Raw genomic sequence first — 20721 nt, 5'->3', positions numbered from 1 at the left:
TACCTTCTAAACGGTCGCAGATATTCTCAGAATAATCGCAGTTTGCTCCCAGAAATATGAAGCCAGCCCCCTTCACTCCCCTCGTCCTTGCTACCTGTGTCTCTTCTCTTCTAAAAATGGCTTGCTTCACGGCAGTGACAGTGCTCTCCATCTTTACTAACGTACCTACCGATCACCTCCTCTTTCTCCTATACTATCTACCTCTTACCAGTTTATATACCGACATATATAATTTCAGGACCAAAAGACAGTCCAGACATGTGAAGCCAAACTATTCACATATATCCGCCTACTCTTCTCTCACTCTTCCCTCACTCTTTCCTCACTCTTTCCTCACTCTTTCCTCACTCTTTCCTCACTCTTTCCTCACTCTCATTTCAATTTACCCTCCTCTATGGAGTCCACTGGGACCCTCTCACAGTAAGTACGACAATCAAGTCCATCTCACAGCGCTAATTATCAAAGGATCCACGTTAGAGCCCAGTATTAAGCCTCGGCACTGAGAGTCTCACTCCTTCCCCCGAACGCAAACGCACTATATGCAACAGGGTCTCAAACCTGCACATATGTTTAAAGCGGTCCGTTGTCTTTCTATCTCCCGACCTACATAATCTACGTTGCATATCGCCTAAGAAAAAGCAAAATGAGTGGCGTATCTTCCAAGAAGAGGAAAAATGAGTGATGCCTCGTCCCCATTTTTATCATCGTTTCGACTGATGCCGACGAGTATGATTGGACCCTATGTGGGACGAGATCGAAATCTACAATCACTCCAGGCGGTTGGAAGGGGAGATGCCAGGCGATTCTGTGCCATAGGAGGGCGTGGACCCCAGCACTCTGCTGTCAAAACAACGGCTTCTGTTCGACGTCATCGCGACAATTTCGAAGAGTCACTGACACGGAGAGGCACCTGTGAATCAAATTTGAGGGCCAGGTGAGGCCTGGATCTGCGAGCTCGAATGGGATGTTCCGGCTTCCCCCGGTGGCGATGGGGATGAATCCCCGTCGAGCGAGAGCTCTGCAGATGTCTTGAATAAGAGAAAGTGAGCTCTTCGGGGATTTTGCACGGCGTTCTTGGGTGTGGGCGTTCCTGTGGGCCCGTTTGGGCATAGTTTCTTGGAGCTTTTGCCTCTCTGGCGCTCCCGTATCGACCTGGTTGGGTCCGATCTCAATCGTATTGAGCTTTTCTATTCATCGCTTGTCTTGTAGCTTCTGATAGTGGTGGGATCACGACTGCGAATGGGCGTGCTGATCGGACTGAACCTGTAGGTTCTTGATGAGCGTCTGCCGATTCGTACCCTGAGGATATAACCGACGTAGTGTCGTCCTCGGATTCGTAGTTGTTAGAGTCCGAATTCCACTCATCCGTACCCGGCAGGCCTAGCACGGGTACATCTGCACCATTGTTTTGCCGTTTTTGCTTCCAAACCTGTGCCCGCGTTTTGGCAATCAGTCGTTCGGCAATGACTTCTTCCCCATGGATTCTCGCTGGGCGCTTGAGCGCTTGAATTCTTGCCATTTCTCTTTCGTGGAGGTCGAAAGATCCGCGTATGGAGGCGGCGGGGGAGGAAGCCATTGCCGAACGACTGATTGCCAAAACGCGGGCACAGGTTTAGAAGAAGCCCCATCCAATCCTTGTTTTCAACCACGTTAATCCCAGATGGTCGAGGCCCTCAGGGTGGTGGAGCTCGAGATTCGATAGAAACATGTTCAGTGAAAGTTGAATCTTGGGAGTACAGTCGTAAATATACCAATCTCTACCTCGGTTGTATCTCTAGACTCATACTAGCATATTTAGTGAATATAATATAAGAAGTAAACATTACGATAGGTCAATTTAGTTACAAGGCACACAACATTAACTGTCAACCAGACAGGCGCGCGACAAAACGATCATACAAACAGAACCAAGAACAAAAAAGTACAATAGACCCAACTTTTCAAGATCGGAGCTCAGACTTAAACAGGAATTGCCAAATGCTCATGATGGAAGGAGATAAGGTCATCATTAGCCTCAGCCCGGCCGGATCCAGACGATTGCAAATTCCATTTATCGACACCCTCCACTCCTTCGAGATCGTTCGCAAATGTGGTGAAGAGATCATGATTAAGGGATTCATACTCTGAGTATTCCTTAGGCCAATCACCAAGGCGCTCAATAGAACGTTTGAGCATTTGCAAATGCTGTCGGACATACTTCCCTTCCGCATTTTCACCCGGACTGGAAGCAGGCGAAGGGGATGACATTTCCGAGATGGTATCCACATCTACATCACTGACAGATGCCGAGGACGGGTCAATGAACACACGCAAAGCATTCTCGTGTAGCGCGGCCGCTTTGCGATAGTAGCGGAAGGCCAACTCACGTCGACCTTTCTGGCTTTGATAGCCTTGAGCCACACCTGTATACATCTGTGATAGCAGCACGGTCATCTCGACGGTACTTGGATGGCGGGGTCCGTGGACACGAGCACAGTTGTAGACAAGACTCTCTGCAAGCTGGACGGCACCTGTGTAATCGCCGATGAGATAGCGGGTAATGACTAGCATGCGACCGAGAGCAAGCGTGTAGGCATGCTGAGACTGTGATGGAGCATGGACGTCTCGGCTGTTCCAGAGGGAGGTGAGAACCCAGGCCATGGTGTGGTAATCATGTTGCTTATCGAGAACCTTAATCAAGCTGTTGACGTTTGCCAGATCAAGTTTTGCGAACTCGACGTTGTGTTCTTTGAGATATCCTAGAGTATCATGTAGGATTCTCGCTGCGACGCTCGACATGTAGTTCTTGGCCGAGACTTCTGAGCCTACGTGATTTTCTCGGCTGGCGATGAGCAGACCCAGCTTAAACACCAGCTTGAGTATGGCCTGGGATGAGTAGCCATGGTGGGCACCGATGTATTTTGTCGCTCCCAATGCGAGGTGGCAGGCAGACTGGTATTCCTCGGTGTGAAGCAGCTGGGTCACGCGGTTGTAACTAGCAATTGCTACTGAGCGGACAAAGTCGTGCGAGGCATGGGCGCTGAAATATTCCAGAACTGTATCGATGAAGACCCTAGCCTGGTTAGGGTCGATATCCAGGCGGGAGCCCTCGGTCGTCAGGAAGAAACTGGTATACCGATCCGCTACCTTAGTAGCACCCAATTGACGGCCGCGGTCGAGTAGGAACGCATGCAGTCGAGCTGTTGTTATCATCGTATCCTCAATCTTGCCACCCTTTGAGCCCAGAGCTTCCCGGAACTGTTCGAAGTATATATACTCCGTGGTCAGGGCGGCGTAAATTTCATTGAATGTAGTCGACTTGTCTTCGAATTCCCGAATACTGTACTCGAGCTGAGCCAGGAAACCAAGGCCCAGCCGGCCTTTTGAAGTTTGAGCAAAGTCAAGTACGCTGTTACTCATGTTATCCTTAGTAATAATATGACGATAAATCTCGTTCGAGAGATCCTTCGCCTCTTGAATTTGACCGGCTGCGATGTAGCCAGATGCAATGCTCTTGGCCGCTGCGTTCAACTTGATGGAGAATGTTTCGGTCGATAGCACTTGCATAGTTGCTTCATGTAGCAGTGCAACAGCTTCCTGCGGCTTTCCTTGTTTGGTGTAGAGTGAGACAATTTCTTCCATTTGGGATAGAGCTTCCTCGTGGGCCCAACCGTAACTGGACCGGATGGACGTCAATCGTTGCGTGCGAACTGACAACGCCTTCTGTAGCTCCTTTGCCGACATACTATCCACTTTCGAGGCAGTCATGGAGGCACTCTTCTCTTCGTAGATAGCGTCCAAGGTGGCGCGAATGTCTTGTTGGTCGATTCCAGCTTCACTAGACTTGATATGTAGAAGCTCTTCATAGAGTTGAACCGCTTCCGCTTCGAATTGCTTCGACTCTTGACAGATATTCGCCAGCGTGTTGGTTGCCTGTATGGTGATAGACGCGCTTGCACCAAAGAGCCTGATGCAAGATTTGCGATATTGCTCTGTCACATCATGGATAGTGGCGGTGTCACTGTGAGTCGCGCGTAGGCAATGAATATAACGTTCGTAGATAGTCTTGACGAATTCCGCGTCTCGCAATTTCGGGCTGATTTGAGGCCTATGCAGGGTGGCGAACAGCATCCGGCAGGGCGTCAACGCGTCCGCGTATCGACTTTGCTTCAAATACTCCGTTGCAACGATCAAGAGCGGCTCGAAGGCATCCGGGTGACAAGTTTCCGAGCCCTTGCTCAGGACCTCGACAATCTGGCGATAATAATCCACTGCAATGGGCTGTGGGGTCGTCAAGTCGGCCAGGGTCCAGAGCTTTTGTATCACACTAGGATGGTCTCTACCGAACCGCTTCGTGTAATCATGCAGTATATCCTGGTGGATTTTAACGACCTTTTCAGTCTGGGAGGTACGCTCGTACAGACGAAGAAGATTCATCGTGACTCGCTGCAAAGCCTGATCTTCAGACGCCGGCCGGTCGCGCCGGACTGCACTATAAAGCCGGTGCCGAATATCCTCTTCCTTGGCCACGCGACGGCGGTAGCGGTAACAGTTGGCGAGGCGCTCTGCAAGTCCGATGCAGTACTCCACATTGTTTGAGGGCAGGACAACATTTTCGAGCGAAGGCGCAAATAACGCAGGCCAGACATCTCGCAGCACTCGTTTCAATACGCTCGAAGCATCATGCCATCGGTGTTGAGACAGGTACATTTCAACCAGCGTTGTCGTTGCTTCAGTTGATTCCTTGTCGTCACGGGATGCGCTATCATATACCATTTCCCTCAGGGTTGACTCCGTCAACAAAGCTTTGGTAGAAGAGCGCATCACTTCACGGGAGGTGGAGTTGATATGCTTTTGTGCTTCCTTGTGGGTAGGGCTTTGGCTGTTGGTACTATGTGCGCAGTGCTTGTAGATTTCAAGGGCCAGAACGGAGAGTCCCACAGTTTTCATGACCTGAGCAAGCTCGAGCAAATGAGGCACCAAAGCTTCGGGGCTGGAAGCAGTCTTGTCGTATTCTTCCCAAACCCCAGCAAGGATAGAGGCTGCTTCATTGTCCCTCTTCTCGTCTTTCAGGTATTGAGCATACTTAAGCACAGCTTGCAGCATTGAGACCTTGTGCTCAGTGAAGTGATTGAGCTGATATGCCTGACTAGCTTGTTGCCATAGCTCGACATATGTGCGTTCGGCGTCCGCCGAGTGACCCTCTTTAATCGGGTGAGCCTTCATGTCCAAAGACAATGTGACCAGCTCGTCCGCCTCTATCTCATCCAAATCCAGGATATTGTTTGTCTCTGTTGTGTGCTTTGGGCCGTGGAGGTGGACCAGCAATGACTCGTCTATCTGCCGAGAACCTCTCCGCTGGGTCGTACTGTCGGCGTATGACCCCTCCAAAGAGGCATTGATCTCCTGCGCTTTGCGGTTCTCTTTGATGAAACTATAATGCTCGGACAATTGCGTCAATGTGGTCTTTACCACCATGCTTGTCGCTCCGTGATGGACCTTCTGGCATTCTACCAGTAGCTGGAGCATTTCGACGCGCTGGGTCATAGTTTGCGTTTTAGACCCAGTGATTTGATCAGCTGTGGCCGCCAGGAATAATTGGGTCATCTGCATAGTGATGAGATGCCGCGCAGATAAGACCTTGTGGCTAATTCTTGCCGCCTCATAAAAGATCTGACTGCTCTCGACGGGCACACTGTTATAGATCTCTCGGTGAAATACTGCCTGGCAAAGAATTGCCTGCAGTGTTGCTGTGTGATTATTGCCCAAGGTTTGCTGGTACAATGCTGTCTGGATCTTATAAATGGATCGAAGCAACGGTGTCGCCTTGCTTGCCCATACAGTCATCTCCAGGAGTGGGACAAAGGAGCTTGTAGGGAATACAGAACGCAAACTCTTGCTTCCGGTAGTAATTTCTTGACTGCTGGTGCATCCAAACGCAGCCTTAGCATAGACTGCCCAGTAGCGAAGCGCAAAGTCCAAAAGGGGATGTTTCTCCAACAGGTGCTCCGTGACTCGCCCACTCAAGGGATCCAAGGATGCCTCATGGCTGTCGTTTGCATTTTGCTTAATGTACAGCAGAAGTCTCTTTGCAAAATCCACGTGCCTGTCCTTGATTGTAGGCAGGAATTTGCCTTTCGAAAAGACATCGAGGATGCCGGTGCGCACCTGTGCATGTCTTAAATAAATCAAGTTGTTGTGGGAGAAGACAAGCGAGGCGACTGGCTTCAATAGATGAGATATTTCAGTGTCACGATTCTCAGCGATAATGGCCTTGTCAGGCTGTGTGGGAAGAAGAGCAGCGAGTTCCTGCTGTGAGAGAGGGCGGTTTGCGGTGGCCAACCATATCAGGATCTTCTTCGTGTCTTCATCTAGTTTGGACTGTAAGGTGGTGGAGATAAGGTCGGAGACCTTGTCTCCTGCTTTGATGATACTTTCCACAGACTTGGAAAGCGAGGCCTCGTTCGACGAGTGCTCATCACGCACACGTGTAGCGACCAACTTTGCCCAGAGGAAAGAGCCGTCGGATGCTTCCGTGATTCGAGCCACAGTCAACTCTTTGTCTTCGTTCGACATTTTGTTGTACACCTGGCTCTGTTGAAGTTCTCTGCGGGTGACTGCGGCAATGTCGTCGAAGACTAGGCCCAATGTAATTCCCACCGCCGTCTGAGAGATAGCCGAGTCCACTGCCTGGGATCCGAGTGTGATCAGCTTCACACTATGCATTTTGGATACCGTCTCTTGAAGTAGGTGCGACATGGTTCTCTCGCCACAGCTAGCCTCATCCACGCCGTCGATGACTAGGACCAACTCTTTGGTGCTCGCTCCGCTGGCTTGGAGAGCACGCCCTAGAGCATTCCATAAGAGATCGTCGTACGAAGCTTCGTCGACAGTCCGCTTGCTTTGGGTGTAAGTATCTGCTAAGATTTGATACAACTGCATGTTTCCAATACGTTTGTCAAACATTTGCGACATTATCGTCTTGGCGACTGCGCTCGGGGTTGTGATGGCGGGAATTCGACCACCTGTGTCACAACTGATTAGAAGAGTTATGTTGTGGGTAAAGGGCAACAAGACTGACTGATGGGCGCCAAAATAGACGTGTACCTTGCCCCTCCCACAGAATACTGCAGGTAGTCGTTGATCACTGTCGACAAGACCGTCTTGCCGGTGCCCGGCTTGCCAATGATGGAGAGCACCTGCTGCTCGCCTTTCAAGAAACGCATCAGGTACGGCTTCACCCACATGCAAGTGGCCTCCTCACGTTCCTGAGCCGAGGGAGCCGTGGCTTCGGTAACTTGAGCGATCACCGGATCTTCGGGTTGCAACCAGTCTTTCAGGGTATTGATGCCGACAGCTATGATGATATGATCAAAATGGGTCCTCTGGCTTTGGGTTCTGGGAAGGGACTCTACCATTATCGTCATCAAGGCCCTCTCGCGTCAATTGATGATTCCACATAAGTTCTGCAATGTGCTCACAACGAGCACGAAAACTGTCGATCGGGCCAGGGAAGCTACTATAGATATCGACTGATACCGATTCCGAGGCAAGTAGTGACCGATGGAAATGCGTGGCCACCGAGACGACCAGAGTGACCAGATCGGCCAAAGCAAGAATGAGTTGGTCCTTGATATCCGAAGAGGCTGCGAAGAGTTCTGCACGATCAAGCAAGTTTCCGAGACCGGCAGAGCAGCGGTAGAAAAACCCGAACAGGTCCATAAGGGCAGAAGCGTTTTCCTCTCCCAGCTGCACGTTTATGGTCAGCGAAATGACTCCAAATGAGAATGCGACATTGACCCACCTCAAGCAAGCTTGCACAATAGCCATAAGATAATTGGGCAGCGAGGTGGCTGTCCCCCGCAAATTGTTCGATTCCTTGATCAAACGAATGCACACGCTCGATAAACAAGGAGGCCCACACAAGAGCCTTATCATAGCTGCTTCCTTCGGGTGGTAGCTTCCTCATCCTCTCGCATCGAATCCATTCTAGCAGGCTCGCATAATCGGTATCAGACCGGGAGGCTGGAAGGTCGTCGCTGCCGCGACGCGCAAGGGAGTTGACTACATCGGCAAGAGTGGTATTTTCTCCACTAAACTTTCTAGTAGTCTGTTGGTGATGGCTGAAACTCAGCTCCTTGGTCCCGCTCGCGTGCTCTGGCAGATCCATAGTCGGCCGTAAACCGAAAGGAGCACTGGAGGCTAGGGATAGACCAGGCGCTGAAGCCATGTGTGTGTCTTTGCTGCTTACAGCAAAAATATTAGATATTATGACGAAAATTCCAAGGTTAGACTCAATTGGATATTGAGATAGCGCATTAAGTCTAGTTGTGAGAAGGAACTTCCCTTCTTTGTACCTTTAACCCCCTCTTGCCTCCCTTTCATGATGTCTATCCGACGCTGCAAAGTCCACGACGTCAAAATGAGGCTGATGCACCTTGGCATGGTCACCGATCCAAGTCGAGAGCTATAGTATATCCATGGGATGGTTGTCCTTTTGGGTCTTTTTGCCACCGTCAAAGGCATCCGGGGACATGACGACTCAATAATTGGGTACAGAGTGGAAGCTAAGGTTCTGATTTACTGGGGTTCTCCACGCTGGCTTTCTTTGTGGATGCGACAGAGGAACAATGGGACTGTACTCTTGATTTTGTAACAGCTCACTCAACATACATAGTGCAGGGTGATGGTTTTTTTCTTTACTATACTTCCCTCTCCATTTCAGATTATAGTGCTATGTCTCATGAAACATAGTGAAGAGTTTGAGACTTTTTGCCTGTGATAGTCAGCCAACGGCCTATTTGATATAGGGAGGAGCTCAGGGTATCAATAGGAGCCACTTAGTAGCGCGACAACATTATAAAACAGGCTAAAGCCCTTTGAATTGACATAATTTGACGTGATGGAAGACATCAAAGTTTCATAGGTTCTCAGTGGCAACAATTCTGGTTCCCTTGAGTGTCCAGATACGTCACTCGAAAACAAGTGAAAGCTCTCATTTCCGCAAACGGCCAATTGTATATTTTGGTCCACCAGCCATGGCCACAACCAAAACAAGTCTATAACCGCAATTATGTTTAAGCTGTGTTGTAGTTCATAGCATAATTTCCATCACTCGTTACAATCAGGAAGATATAGATACACCGGACATAAAGAGAGATATCGCGTAAACTTTCTACCCTGGAAACCTGTTCACAGATCAGAATGGAGAAAATAACCCTCCAAGGCGAGTCGTCCCATAGTAGGCAAATTGTGTTCCTCAAAAGGTGCATCAGACATATGAGAGATCTTGATGCTGTTGATCACACTGGGAACTCGGGTTCATCAGAGAGTCAATCTGAGCATAGATGTTAATACGGTGATTGAATATGACTTGACTTGAGACTATCAAACCTTTCGAGTTGTGCAATAAAACTAGCCTCTGATTGCGAACAGTGTCCAGCTTTACACCCCTCACAAAGCTCAGAGTTATGAGGCCCCTTGCTATTGCCGGATACCGGTGGCCTCTCTACCTGGACTCCATTCCATCGTTTGATCCAGTAGACAATTCTCTCGGCGTATGTCTGGTCCAGTACTGGTCGACCGAGCGACCTGCAGGATTTGCAGCGCTGGTGGTATACCCTCGCATTATATTCTTGCCCTGGATATAGCCGAATTGTGATAGCGATCCTCTTGCTTGACCATCCATTGGCTTTGCATGATCCGTTATGGTACACAAACCGGCCCATGATGTTTGTATCCCATGTGTTGGTGCATCTTGTGTCAGAATCATCCTCATGGAATGTGAAATCAAGATCTGCCTCGACCAGCAATCTCGATACCTCATCGTGAAGAGTTGGATGCATCGACCATTTCGCTATGGGCTTCTTTTTTCCTGTTTGAGGCCATCGTAGAATGACAATACCTAACAGAATAAAACAATCTAGATGGTCTTTAGATCTTGGTGACAGAGTCCAGGATGGGTGTTAAAACCATCAAAAGAACAAAAGAAGCGGAGATTTATAGTAAACATTTTGGAAATGGAAGAGGATAGAAAGTAGACAACGACCTGAAAAAAGCAAACAAACTTCTGGGGGTTTGCTATGAGTCGCCAATGGTAACTCTTCTCCCTGCCCTCAGTCGGGTTCAATAGGTAGCCTTTACTTATCTGCTGCCACCCGGTAAACCAATCTGATAATTCCACGTCGAATTGAGGCAACAATCCATGCACTTTTGGGTACCAACAGGTCACTGGATACGCCGACAAAAGTACGAACCTTGACATAATGACTATCTTCGGCCAAGATGTATCAGACACACAAAATAAAGATGTTCTACCAGACCGCTTGAGTTGTCTTGATCTTTTACTGAATCTAGCGATTTGTTGGAGTCGAGGTATCCTAGATAGAGCTCCCACATAGGCTTCGTGGTTGCAATCCATGAGGATGTCTCTGAGGCAGCCCGGGCTCTTTGGGGCAATTTCGTAGGACAAGCAACAACCCTGTAACTTGCTAGGTATTAAAATGATATTGATAACAGTTCTCGTTGTGTTTTGCTTGTTTCTATCGGATCATCGGCGGACATGGGTGATGGACTCATGGACCTCCGCTGGACAGTGGAAGGGATTACTTCCCTCCAAATTAGGTCAATTTTGTTATAATCCATTTCATACTAGATACTTCACCCTCATTTTCTGTATCGAAATCCGGCTTGATCGTTGGCCTCAGCTCTAGTCAAACCAGGTCTTCTCTTTGGACGGATCGCCATCCAGAGGGTCACTTCGGGTCATCTATCCAGAAATATCATCCTTTTTGCACAGGTGTCGTCTCTTGACGTATTGAGCATGTCCTTCGCCCTTTTGCCTTGAAGGAATGACATCTTTCCATATTTTAGGAATCATACTCCGTAGGTCATCACCTATATTTATGGCAAGGAGAGAAAGGAGAAGTTTTCCCCGCGATCGGCATGAACACTCTCCACATTTCATCCAAAGGAGTAATGAACTCCCTCCAATCCCGGGGAATAACACTCTTTCTTGTATACCATCAAACTATACAGGGCCCAAGACCGCCGATTGATTCAATATCGGGATATGAATCTACTTGACTAAACCCCTCTATGCGAAGGATATAAAAATGGCTCGGCCCAACCTGTCTCAGCTACCAGAAATTCCTTCTATATCTCATTTAAATTGACTGACTCATCGCATCCAATATGGTCGGTATCCAAGCAAGCAACCTTACCGTCAACGATGGTCCCTTAACATCAGAGAATGCCACCCTCCTCCGCCCCTCCGACCCAACCCTCCCCCTCGAGGAACTCCGCAGCCGCTACGAACAGGACGGGTACCTCTTCCTCAAACAAGTCCTCCCCCGCGAGGACGTCCTCGCTGCCCGGGATGCATACTTCTCCTCCCTGAAATCAACAGGAGTCCTGAAACCCGGCACAGCACCCGTCGAAGGGATCTTCGACACCGCCAAGGATCATCTAGACTACCCCGGTATTGGCGCAGCCCACGCTGGAGGGAATGGGAGGCCCGGTGGTGAACGAGCAGCAGCCTTTGTGGACCTTGCTCTCGATGCACACTACCAGGACTGGTACGCAGAGAAATTCTGTAACCATCCAGCGCTATACGATTTCATTGCACGTTTCTCGAATTGGGGAAAGAATACATTGAGCCTGCGTCGCACTCTCCTCCGGAATAATATCCCTGGATCGAAGCCGATTGGCGTGCACTATGATCAGATCTTCTTGCGATACGGAGATCCGACTAGTGTCACTGCTTGGGTTCCTATGGGAGATATCAAGATCGATGGAGGTGGACTGATTTATTTGGAAGATGGTTTGTCTTGGTCCTGGCTTTTTGGTTGATTGTCGGGAAACCTTGGCAGACTGACTGGACTTGCGTAACAGGTGACGGCATTGGACTTGAAATGGAAGAGGCCTTCTTTGCCAAAGCGAAGCAAGCTGGACTGACCGATGAAGAGGCCAAGTCGGCTTTCAATTCGAATATGATGTCCACGGGTCTGCTTTCTGAGCGCCCGGCTGAGTTCGCTCGCGAGCATGGTCGGCGATGGCTGGTGTCGGCGTACGAGGCTGGTGATGTGGTTTTGCACAAGCCGCACATGGTAAGATATTGATTCTTCACATACCAAGCTTGATCATACTGAGACTTTTTTTTTCAAGATTCACGCATCCACTGTCAACAATGATCCGGAGAATGTCATTCGTCTTGCGACAGATCTACGATTCTGCGACTCGTCTAAGCCTTATGATAAGGTAAGTATCACTGAATATGCATTGCAAGCCTGGGATATTCGGGAAAGTGGCTTACAATTTATTCACAGAGATGGATGAACTTTTATACATTCAATGATGGTGTGTAGGGTGTTAGCTGGATGGAGCGAACATCAAGCACCAGGGTCAATGGTTCTTTTTTGGTGAAGGATTTCTCTTCAACTATCTGTTGATAAACGAATCATCACTCGCAATGCAAATTTTATTTTTTTGATAAATATTATCGAGGGTTGTAAAAGCGAAAGATGTGCTGATTTGGTAGCAGTTGCATAGGGCGAGCATGCAAGCATGGGGCTACTCTCTCATTCCAGTCATTATAGATTTTACTAGCCCTAGCGAATAATGTCTTCTTGGCAGAATCATTATGATCTAATAAGGGCGTACCTGCCTCATTTCAAGGCTCGTCTCCGGAATGTGTTCTGCCACCATCGAGGATCGACCTAGGCCCCTGGATCCACAAGGGACTATGTTAATTTACTATCAAACTCAGGTGCTCTACAATACTTCAAACGTAACTGTCAACCTCACTGTGAATATGGAGCGTTATGACTGGCTAATCTTTTCCTTTGACCTCGGTCATAGCAGTCTTTCAGCACACTCTGTAGCGGCAATTTTAGCTTGAACCACTATTGAGCAGTAACCACAACTAACTGGCACATATTCTGGATTGAAAATTAGTAGCAGTTCATATCTCCGGTTGTTCAATAAGCCCAGAGCCTGAATAGAATTCGATCACATATATTGATATATACCCAGCTTGATCAACTGCAGTTATTGTTCCACAACTGTCTGCTGACCACGCGGTGCATAGATCCTATCGCGCAAACTGCGCGGATTTCTCACGCCAGCGGTGATATCTTCGATCCATGCGTTGATCTTTCCAGCGTAGATTCCACTGTCACAATGGTATACCGCAAAGTCAAGGTCTCTCTTGACTAGGCTTCTATCAAAGACTTCCATCCATTCTGCGTCTAGGTTTTGCATCTCATGAAGAAAGATATCACGTAAGAGAGTGGCCTCATACTCCCATAGGTGTGCAAAGTAAAGCTCGTCGAGTTCTCCGTTAGCTTCGCGATCATAGTTTCCAATATCAGGCTCCGAGTATCGTGGTCGTTGGTCTAAAAACGAAGGGTAGGTACAGCCTTTCCATAAAGGTAGTGCTGAAACGCACTCCCAGTCTAGAACGCCAGTCAGCTCCCCGTCTTTATCAACGAGAATATTATGTCGCGAGAGATCTTGGTGAAATATCATTGATGGTTCCAAATTATCATCTTCATCTGTTGGAAAGACTATAGGAAGAATCGTTCTAAGGTCGTGGATTATCTGGAGCGTTGTCGTGGCGTCTTCCATCTCTTCTTCAGCATCACTATCAAGGTCTGCTGCTGAATATTTATCCAGAGTCGAATGGCAGATATTCTCGTTCAGTGTAAGTCGAGCAGCTATCCAGTCCTTGCCCGAGCGAAATGGGCCCCGGTGGATATCTTGGTGGATAGATGGACCCCAGAAAAACTGCATAGAAACAATTCGGCCTATGTCTGGGGAAGCCCCCTCTTTCTCGCCCGTGGGAGTGCTACAATCGTCTAAGCCAGAACCTTTTCCCGGAGCTGATATCTCGGTATCGACCAGCCCTCTACGTAGCAGACTTTGCTTGGTCGACGTGAGTCCCTCATCGATATTTCCGATTCCCTGTAGTTGATTTCGGAAAATGCAAGCCGAGCTCACGGCGAACTCCCTAACTAGGCGTGATTTCACAGCGAAAGAAAGAGATGGCCAAATATCACCGAAAGGCTTTCCAGGCATTTTTGTCATAAGCATCCACTCGAAGCCAATCCGATTTTCCCGAGAAGACTGGTAAGTGATAACTCTCGGGATTGGAAGGTTTGTGATACGTCGTACCCAATCCATTGTAGCTACCTCGCTTATGAGTTTATAACGTGGATCGACTGGCAATGCGACTCGCATAATGAACATCTCATCATCTATGCTGACATTATAGATCTTGTTGAACCCACCCTGGGTGAGGAAAGTCACTTCGACTGTGCTTGATGGCTGAAGCGATTGTACTGTCTGCTTTATAGCCCCAATTTCAGGTTCAAGGGTCCATCTAGGCTCAAGACCAAAGGTACCTTGCTCCCATGCGAGGCCATGGAATTGTAATTCCTGTAAATCCAGCGATTGCATTTTCGAGAGGTTAAGGGAGTCGAGGAAACCCCTGTCTTTGGCGCTGTTGTGATGTGTTATCGAGCCGGAATGGAAAAAGGTTTCCCCTTTGGGGATACTTGTGTACGTCGATGTAGGAACCGTTCATTTACGCCAGATCTGTTTGGCTATAGTATCAAGCAAACTATTCAAGCTGAAGAGAGCAAACTCCGAATTTTCAATAAGAAGATGAAGATACATACAGTAGGGATGTGAACATCGGCATTCGGTACTACCAAGCCTCATTCCAAAGAAGAAGAGGCTGGCATTTCAATGATGTCTGAAGCACCTAGAACACATAAAACATATTTAGGCCGCAGATCAGCCTTCAAGGGAGTCAATCTTATAATAGTTTTGACGCAAGTATTACCTATCCCTATCATCACGGGAAGTAATCCATGCTGCAATCACTTCATCAGATTCACAACGCTTCAATTCTACATTATGTCGCGAATTATTTCGAGGACATCATGGCTCTCACTCCTATTAGTAGCGCTGCTGGCAGTGTCTACTGTCAACGCACATCCAATCCAGCAGACCGATGAAAAGGAAAAGGGACTCGAAGTTCGATCACCGGTTAGTCGCCCAGCGATTGGCACATCATCCAAAGAACAGACTTCTAACCGAATTATAGAGACTTATTCCAGGCACCGATGAGTACGTCCGTAGCATCTTGCAAGGGTTCGGTCTGGAAGGGCCGACCCCAACCTCAACCCCAACCCCCACTCCAACCACCACGCCCACAATCACCGTAAAGACCGAGCTGGGCTTGGAGAACGAGGAGCCAACACAAAACACGCACATTATCTCCCCGAGCCCCGTCAGCCACACTTACACTTACGGCAGCAATCAAGCGGGCTACATTCAAACCGTGGAACACGAACATAGTAACAGCCAACCGATCGAGAGTGAACAAATTGGGGATGTTTTGAACGGGAGTAAGAAGATTAGCCTGCAGGATTTCCCCGTTCTCCTTCAGTCTATATATAAGGCGCTGGAACATCGATTGAAAGATCTGATTGACAGCTCTGATGAGATTGGATTGGAGAACTTTGTGTGATGAGGGTCTTCGGTGCTAGGGGAAAAGAGAAGCAACTGAAAGATTATCCATCTTAAGATGTGTGAAATAAAAAGGGCGGTTTTGTTCTTTTATATTATGTACTCTTTCATGTTTTATGGAGCCCGACTTAGCTCTATAGCTAAGAGTCTCCTCGTCTCCATGTCTGTTGTTATGACTAGAAAGGGCAGTGTTCTGCTCATCACTATGATATTACGTTGGAAATATATAGCCATAGTCCCTATCCATACATGGAACAAGCGTTTCACGAATCAAGCTCCGCCTGTTCATGTGGACTTGCAATACACAGGCAACGTAGTATGCTTTCAACCTTCCTGTGTTTCCTATTATTCCGGCCAACTTTCCAGGCAGCTTTATGTTGGTAATAGTTATAACAGCCTAATACATCAGCCACAACTCTACACCCCATACAGTCTCACGGCCGAGCTCATATTAACCCCGATGAACAATCCGACTAACTTGCTATTAACCCGCGAACCTTTGCTAAACTCCGTTAACTCCGCGTTTGTTTTCTAATCACTCCAGACATCGGTACAATCCTGCGAGCTATCTCCAGGGCCCGGACGGGGAGTTTGTTGTCGTTGACCTAAAGCTTGCATCTAGCCTGATGTGATGTCACAAGTCTCGCTGTAAGGCCAAATGTATCCTTAACAAATCTGAACCGGCAGCGGGGCACTATCTCGAAACCGATAAAAGGCCCGTCACAGCCCACCAAGTTTGACATTTCACCCACTATCTCATCTCCCTAAAGATTCCATACTCATCTTCTATATCAATCATGCCTTCTCTAGTCGGACAGGAAGTCGGCCCTATTGGCTATGGCACAATGAGTGCGGTGCCCTCCCGAACACAACAATTGAGATCTTGCTAATAAAATCAGGAATGACCTGGAACACGCAGCTTCCATCAGAGGAGGTGTGCTTTGAGACACTGAATACTACCCTGGAACTGGGTGCCAACTTCTGGAACGCTGGCGAGCTGTACGGCACTGCAGAGTACAACTCTCTACACCTGCTCAACAAGTACTTCACCAAGTACCCCGAGAACGCAGAGAAGGTCGTTCTCAGTGTCAAGGGTGGCTTAAAGGTGGGTGAGCTTGTTCCAGATTGCTCCGAAAAGAATATTCGTCGTAGCGTGGACGAATCGCTCCGTCTGCTTGATGGCAAGAAGAAGCTCGATATTTTCGAATGCGCGCGACAAGACCCTAAAGTCCCCGTCGAGGAAACCGTCAGGGTTCTTGCACAATATGTCAAGGAGGGCAAGATTGGAGGAATTGGATTGAGCGAGGTTGATGCCGAGACGATCCGCCGAGCGTATGTTTTTCTATTTCATATTTTATATCGTCTTGCAAGGGACAACCCCAACTTTAACTGCTTCTCTAGACACAAAGTACACCCTATTGCTGCTGTTGAGGTTGAAATGTCATTATGGTCCACCGATATCCTCCATAACGACATTGCCAAAACCTGCGCGGAGCTTGAAATCCCCGTCGTCGCTTATTCGCCACTAGGCCGAGGCGTTCTAACCGGAGCTGTGACCTCGCTGGCCGATATTCCCCAAGATGATATCCGGCGCCATATGTCCCGATTCCAAGAAGAGCACTTCCAACACAACTTGAAGCTCATCAATGAGGTCAACGACCTTGCTACTCGCAAGGATGTTGCCCCTGCTCAGATAGCGCTGGCCTGGATCCGGACACTGAGTGAGAGGCCCGGCATGCCCACTATTATTCCCATCCCTGGCGGTACTACGAAGGACAAGGTGGTTCAGAATATGGGTGGTGCACAGACGCTGACGGATGCCGAGATGGCGGAGATCGATGCTATTTTGGTGGAACACACAGTTTCTGGGGCTCGATACTAGGATGTTCCTGCAAGAAATTTTGGTTTTGTTAGCTAGATCATAGCGAATGGGAGTTGTTTGTAATGCAGGAGGGTTGCTGATTAGGTCAGATCAAGTGTAGAAGAGTCAACATCCAATCTCACATTGATTGGTGATTGTCGGAATTGCAAATTCATAAGATGATCATCATAGAAGATTCGATGTTGCGCAGAGTTTATTGTATAGGGCAGTGTGTATAGAGGGCAAAGGCGAGCTTACCATAGGAGTTAGTGTGCACTGATTCAGAGCTCACTGTATTAGTAAATGAATCAACCTAATATTATTGTAGGTAGAGTGAGATAACTTGATAGAAACAATCATGATCAGTATGTATTTATGAATGGCAGGCAACAAAGGAAGAAAGGGAGATCGGTGCCTGCTGGTTGTGCCCAGTTGCAGTCACGTGAATCGGTTCATCCGCAAGCTGCTTACATGATATGATACCAATGGCCTCCCTCGCGCGACGACGACGTCTCGGCGAGGTCTCGGCGCAGTATAACAGACAATTTAAATCGTTCGTCACCTCTTCCCTCCTATATATCAGCTACATCAATCACAATGGCTTCACGAGACTCCCCTGGTTCGCCGCTCTCTTCAGTGGGATCCCTCGAGACTTCAGACCATGAATCCATGAAGATTGAAAGCCGCGCGCATTCGCCCTCGATGTCCAACATGCCCCCCTCGAAGCGGCGTCGCACTGGCGTCGCCTCTTGGGACCGACAGACTCCACTTTCCTCTGCCCAAGATGAAAACCACCCTCCTCCATCCCCAACTGCCTCCATCTCCTCCGATAGCTCTGGCGAAATCCCCCACTCCCCTAGCATCCTCACTCTCCTTGGCACCAATCAAGAAGAAGATTACAGCGGACAGAGCACTGACCAAGTCACCATCTGCCGATGGGACGGATGCACCGCCGGCGACCTTGGTAACATGGATGGGTTGGTGCAGCACCTCCACAATGAACACATCGGGAGCCGACAGAAACGGTACTCATGCGAGTGGACCGACTGCACCCGCAAAGGTCAAACGCACGCCAGCGCCTACGCCCTTCGTGCACATATGAGAAGTCACACCCGCGAGAAGCCATTCTACTGCACCCTACCAGGTACGTTGTCTCAGACCCCGACTCGAACTCTCTACAGGGGGGTGGATAGATCTCGAGTATTAACAATGAAATCTACAGAATGTGACCGCAACTTCACCCGTTCCGACGCCCTCACCAAGCACATGCGCTCTGTTCACGAGACTGACACCATGCGCCCAATTGACTCCAACTCCAAAGTCCACGGCGCCCCAGGCAGCACCACCGGCACTCCAGCCTCGAAGCTGCAACGCATCCGCTTGAAGCTGACCCAACCCCGGGAGCCAGGAACTGAGTCTGAGCCACACACCGAAGCAATCACGATCCTACCAGCCCCCATCACAACGGCAACCGACGCGCATGATCCCGACGAGACCTCGATCCCGGAGTTTGGCCCAGAGCTTGACTTTGATGACTCTGAGCTCCGCCTTCCCCCGCGCGACCTCTACCGTCTCCTCCGCCGACAGATATCCTGGGCCGGCAAGGAAGCCGCCCAGCTACAGGCCGAGTGGGAGACAATCCGCCCCCAGCGCGAGCGCGCATGGCGCGAGAAGGAGGCTATCTTTGATGATCTCATTGACGCTGAGATCAACCTGTTCAGCGCAATGGTCGGCTCTGTTCCCCCCGCCCACCTAATGACCAGCCTCGAGAAGCTGCAGCAGCAGCAGCAGCAGTTCCAACATCAACAGGAACAGCTGGCGAAGTCGGCAGATATGCCGACTATCGAGGGCAGTACTTAGCTGGCTCGTCTTCACTTTCTCCTTGCTTCGTTCTCACCTCACTCCGCCGCACCGCCCTCTCTACCCTGCACCCCCTGTTTTTCCTTACCCTTCTCTCTCGCGGAGTGTGCTCGGTGAGGCTGATCTCAGTTCTGCATCAGCTTGCAGTCACCGTTTCTTTTGTTTTCCTCATATCCCGGCGTGCATGGAGTTCTTTTATTTGTATCTTCAAACCTGGGCAGAATGAGTCCTACAACGGAATGTATGAATAGCCGTTTTTTTTTCCAGCTTTGCTTTCTGGCCTGGGTTATCGGCCTTGCTCAGTGATAATTCACCCCGATGGGGGATTTTTACAATTACTTCTCATCTAGGTATTTTAACATTATAATGTAAGATTGAACAGGAGTGTCTTTCTTTCATGCTTGGTTTATATACGTCTTTTTTCCTCCGCCAGTGGGAGATAAGACAAGACTCATAGGCTATCAAAGGTGGCTGGTTTCCCATCCATGTTGTGTCTTATTGCTCAACACATTCAGTTCCTAACCATGCTAGTAACCAACCCAATAAGAGTGCATCATCTTCGACCAGGGCTAAGCTTTGTATAACCGGTGTTTTCACAGGTACCCCTAGGGCGCCCACGGCCCTGCCGGTTAGGACCCGCTAAGGCACCTCAAGCCTTCTCGGGGATGTCTAAGTATTCAATCGCATATACATGTAGTTCAGGAATACTAGTTCAGACTACATACGTTCTAACCAGAAAGAAAGTGAGGAAACGGCAGATAACACACTTCCAACTGAATGATCCTGTAAGGAAAACAGTCGACGCCACTCCATAAGATACATGAGAGAAAAAACAAATTGTCCTTGATTACGGATGCCTCCATAAAAAGGAATCTCGGTATGCTCACGGCATAAAAAGCAGACTAAAGCAAAGGGGATATGGAATGATTGGCTCAATTCAGGAAAAAAAACCCCCATGGAGAGCCATTCCAAAACTCCCCCATTGTAAAACATTGGAAATATTGCAACAAAAAAAGCCTCCCCAAACACGCCATGCAGTGATCATCCAAGACCGTAGGTCATGCTCATCTCGAAAATTCTGGGCTTCTGGGGCGCAAAGAATTCGACGCCATTCGCAATGCCATGCAACAAGTTGCATCCATATGTACCTTCAACAAAGAGTAAAAGAGAGGGAGGTCACCTTGATGAGGACAGGTGAAGGAAATGTGCGGGATGTCTGGAGGAGAGGATAAGAACAGCGACTTCAAAAATCTTGAATCCAATGCAGAGAATACTGGAATTTCATAGTCCAAGATTGAGAGTAAGAACATTGTAAAGGGGGTAGAGGGAGCAGATATTGCAAAAAAGTACGCTGAGTGTCTATCATCAAGGCAAGAAAGAAAAAAGGATAGGTAGATATCTGATATCAGAAACGCTGGACATGCATGTCATCAAACCGTGCTAAAGTGAAGTTGGACTGGAACAAAGAACACCTGTACTCATTGTGC

At 48.7% G+C, this 20721-nt stretch overlaps 7 protein-coding genes across 7 annotated transcripts; 4 read left to right on the top strand and 3 right to left on the bottom strand.

The window, feature by feature from the left end:
- Nucleotides 1–1168: 1168 nt before the first annotated feature.
- On the bottom strand, nucleotides 1169–1576 carry N7500_008515 (uncharacterized protein; the record flags this gene model as incomplete). The annotated part of the gene is made up of 1 exon (XM_056679659.1): nucleotides 1169–1576. One exon carries the CDS (start codon nucleotides 1574–1576, stop codon nucleotides 1169–1171), a length of 408 nt encoding a protein of 135 aa, XP_056530031.1.
- Nucleotides 1577–1959: 383 nt separating this feature from the next.
- N7500_008514 (NACHT domain protein) lies at nucleotides 1960–8209 on the bottom strand (the record flags this gene model as incomplete). Its single annotated transcript, XM_056679658.1, has 4 exons — nucleotides 1960–7004; nucleotides 7061–7336; nucleotides 7395–7728; nucleotides 7784–8209. 4 exons carry the CDS (start codon nucleotides 8207–8209, stop codon nucleotides 1960–1962), a joined length of 6081 nt encoding a protein of 2026 aa, XP_056530030.1.
- A 2963-nt stretch (nucleotides 8210–11172) lies between these two features.
- On the top strand, nucleotides 11173–12344 carry N7500_008513 (uncharacterized protein; the record flags this gene model as incomplete). The annotated part of the gene is made up of 4 exons (XM_056679657.1): nucleotides 11173–11800; nucleotides 11872–12086; nucleotides 12145–12237; nucleotides 12306–12344. 4 exons carry the CDS (start codon nucleotides 11173–11175, stop codon nucleotides 12342–12344), a joined length of 975 nt encoding a protein of 324 aa, XP_056530029.1.
- A 682-nt stretch (nucleotides 12345–13026) lies between these two features.
- On the bottom strand, nucleotides 13027–14436 carry N7500_008512 (aminoglycoside phosphotransferase family protein; the record flags this gene model as incomplete). The annotated part of the gene is made up of 1 exon (XM_056679656.1): nucleotides 13027–14436. The coding sequence occupies one exon, from the start codon at nucleotides 14434–14436 to the stop codon at nucleotides 13027–13029; it is 1410 nt and encodes a 469-aa protein (XP_056530028.1).
- Nucleotides 14437–14898: 462 nt separating this feature from the next.
- On the top strand, nucleotides 14899–15514 carry N7500_008511 (uncharacterized protein; the record flags this gene model as incomplete). The annotated part of the gene is made up of 2 exons (XM_056679655.1): nucleotides 14899–15030; nucleotides 15089–15514. 2 exons carry the CDS (start codon nucleotides 14899–14901, stop codon nucleotides 15512–15514), a joined length of 558 nt encoding a protein of 185 aa, XP_056530027.1.
- Nucleotides 15515–16310: 796 nt separating this feature from the next.
- On the top strand, nucleotides 16311–17395 carry N7500_008510 (aldo/keto reductase family protein; the record flags this gene model as incomplete). The annotated part of the gene is made up of 3 exons (XM_056679654.1): nucleotides 16311–16362; nucleotides 16413–16845; nucleotides 16915–17395. The coding sequence occupies 3 exons, from the start codon at nucleotides 16311–16313 to the stop codon at nucleotides 17393–17395; spliced, it is 966 nt and encodes a 321-aa protein (XP_056530026.1).
- A 576-nt stretch (nucleotides 17396–17971) lies between these two features.
- On the top strand, nucleotides 17972–19234 carry N7500_008509 (C2H2-type zinc finger protein; the record flags this gene model as incomplete). The annotated part of the gene is made up of 2 exons (XM_056679653.1): nucleotides 17972–18518; nucleotides 18597–19234. The coding sequence occupies 2 exons, from the start codon at nucleotides 17972–17974 to the stop codon at nucleotides 19232–19234; spliced, it is 1185 nt and encodes a 394-aa protein (XP_056530025.1).
- Between the last annotated feature and the right edge of the window lie 1487 nt (nucleotides 19235–20721).

This window comes from Penicillium coprophilum, assembly GCF_028826855.1.
Source record: "Penicillium coprophilum strain IBT 35676 chromosome Unknown utg000005l_segment0_segment0, whole genome shotgun sequence".
NCBI classification, from domain to species: Eukaryota; Fungi; Ascomycota; class Eurotiomycetes; order Eurotiales; family Aspergillaceae; genus Penicillium; species Penicillium coprophilum.
This window is presented reverse-complemented; position numbering and strand designations above follow the sequence as displayed.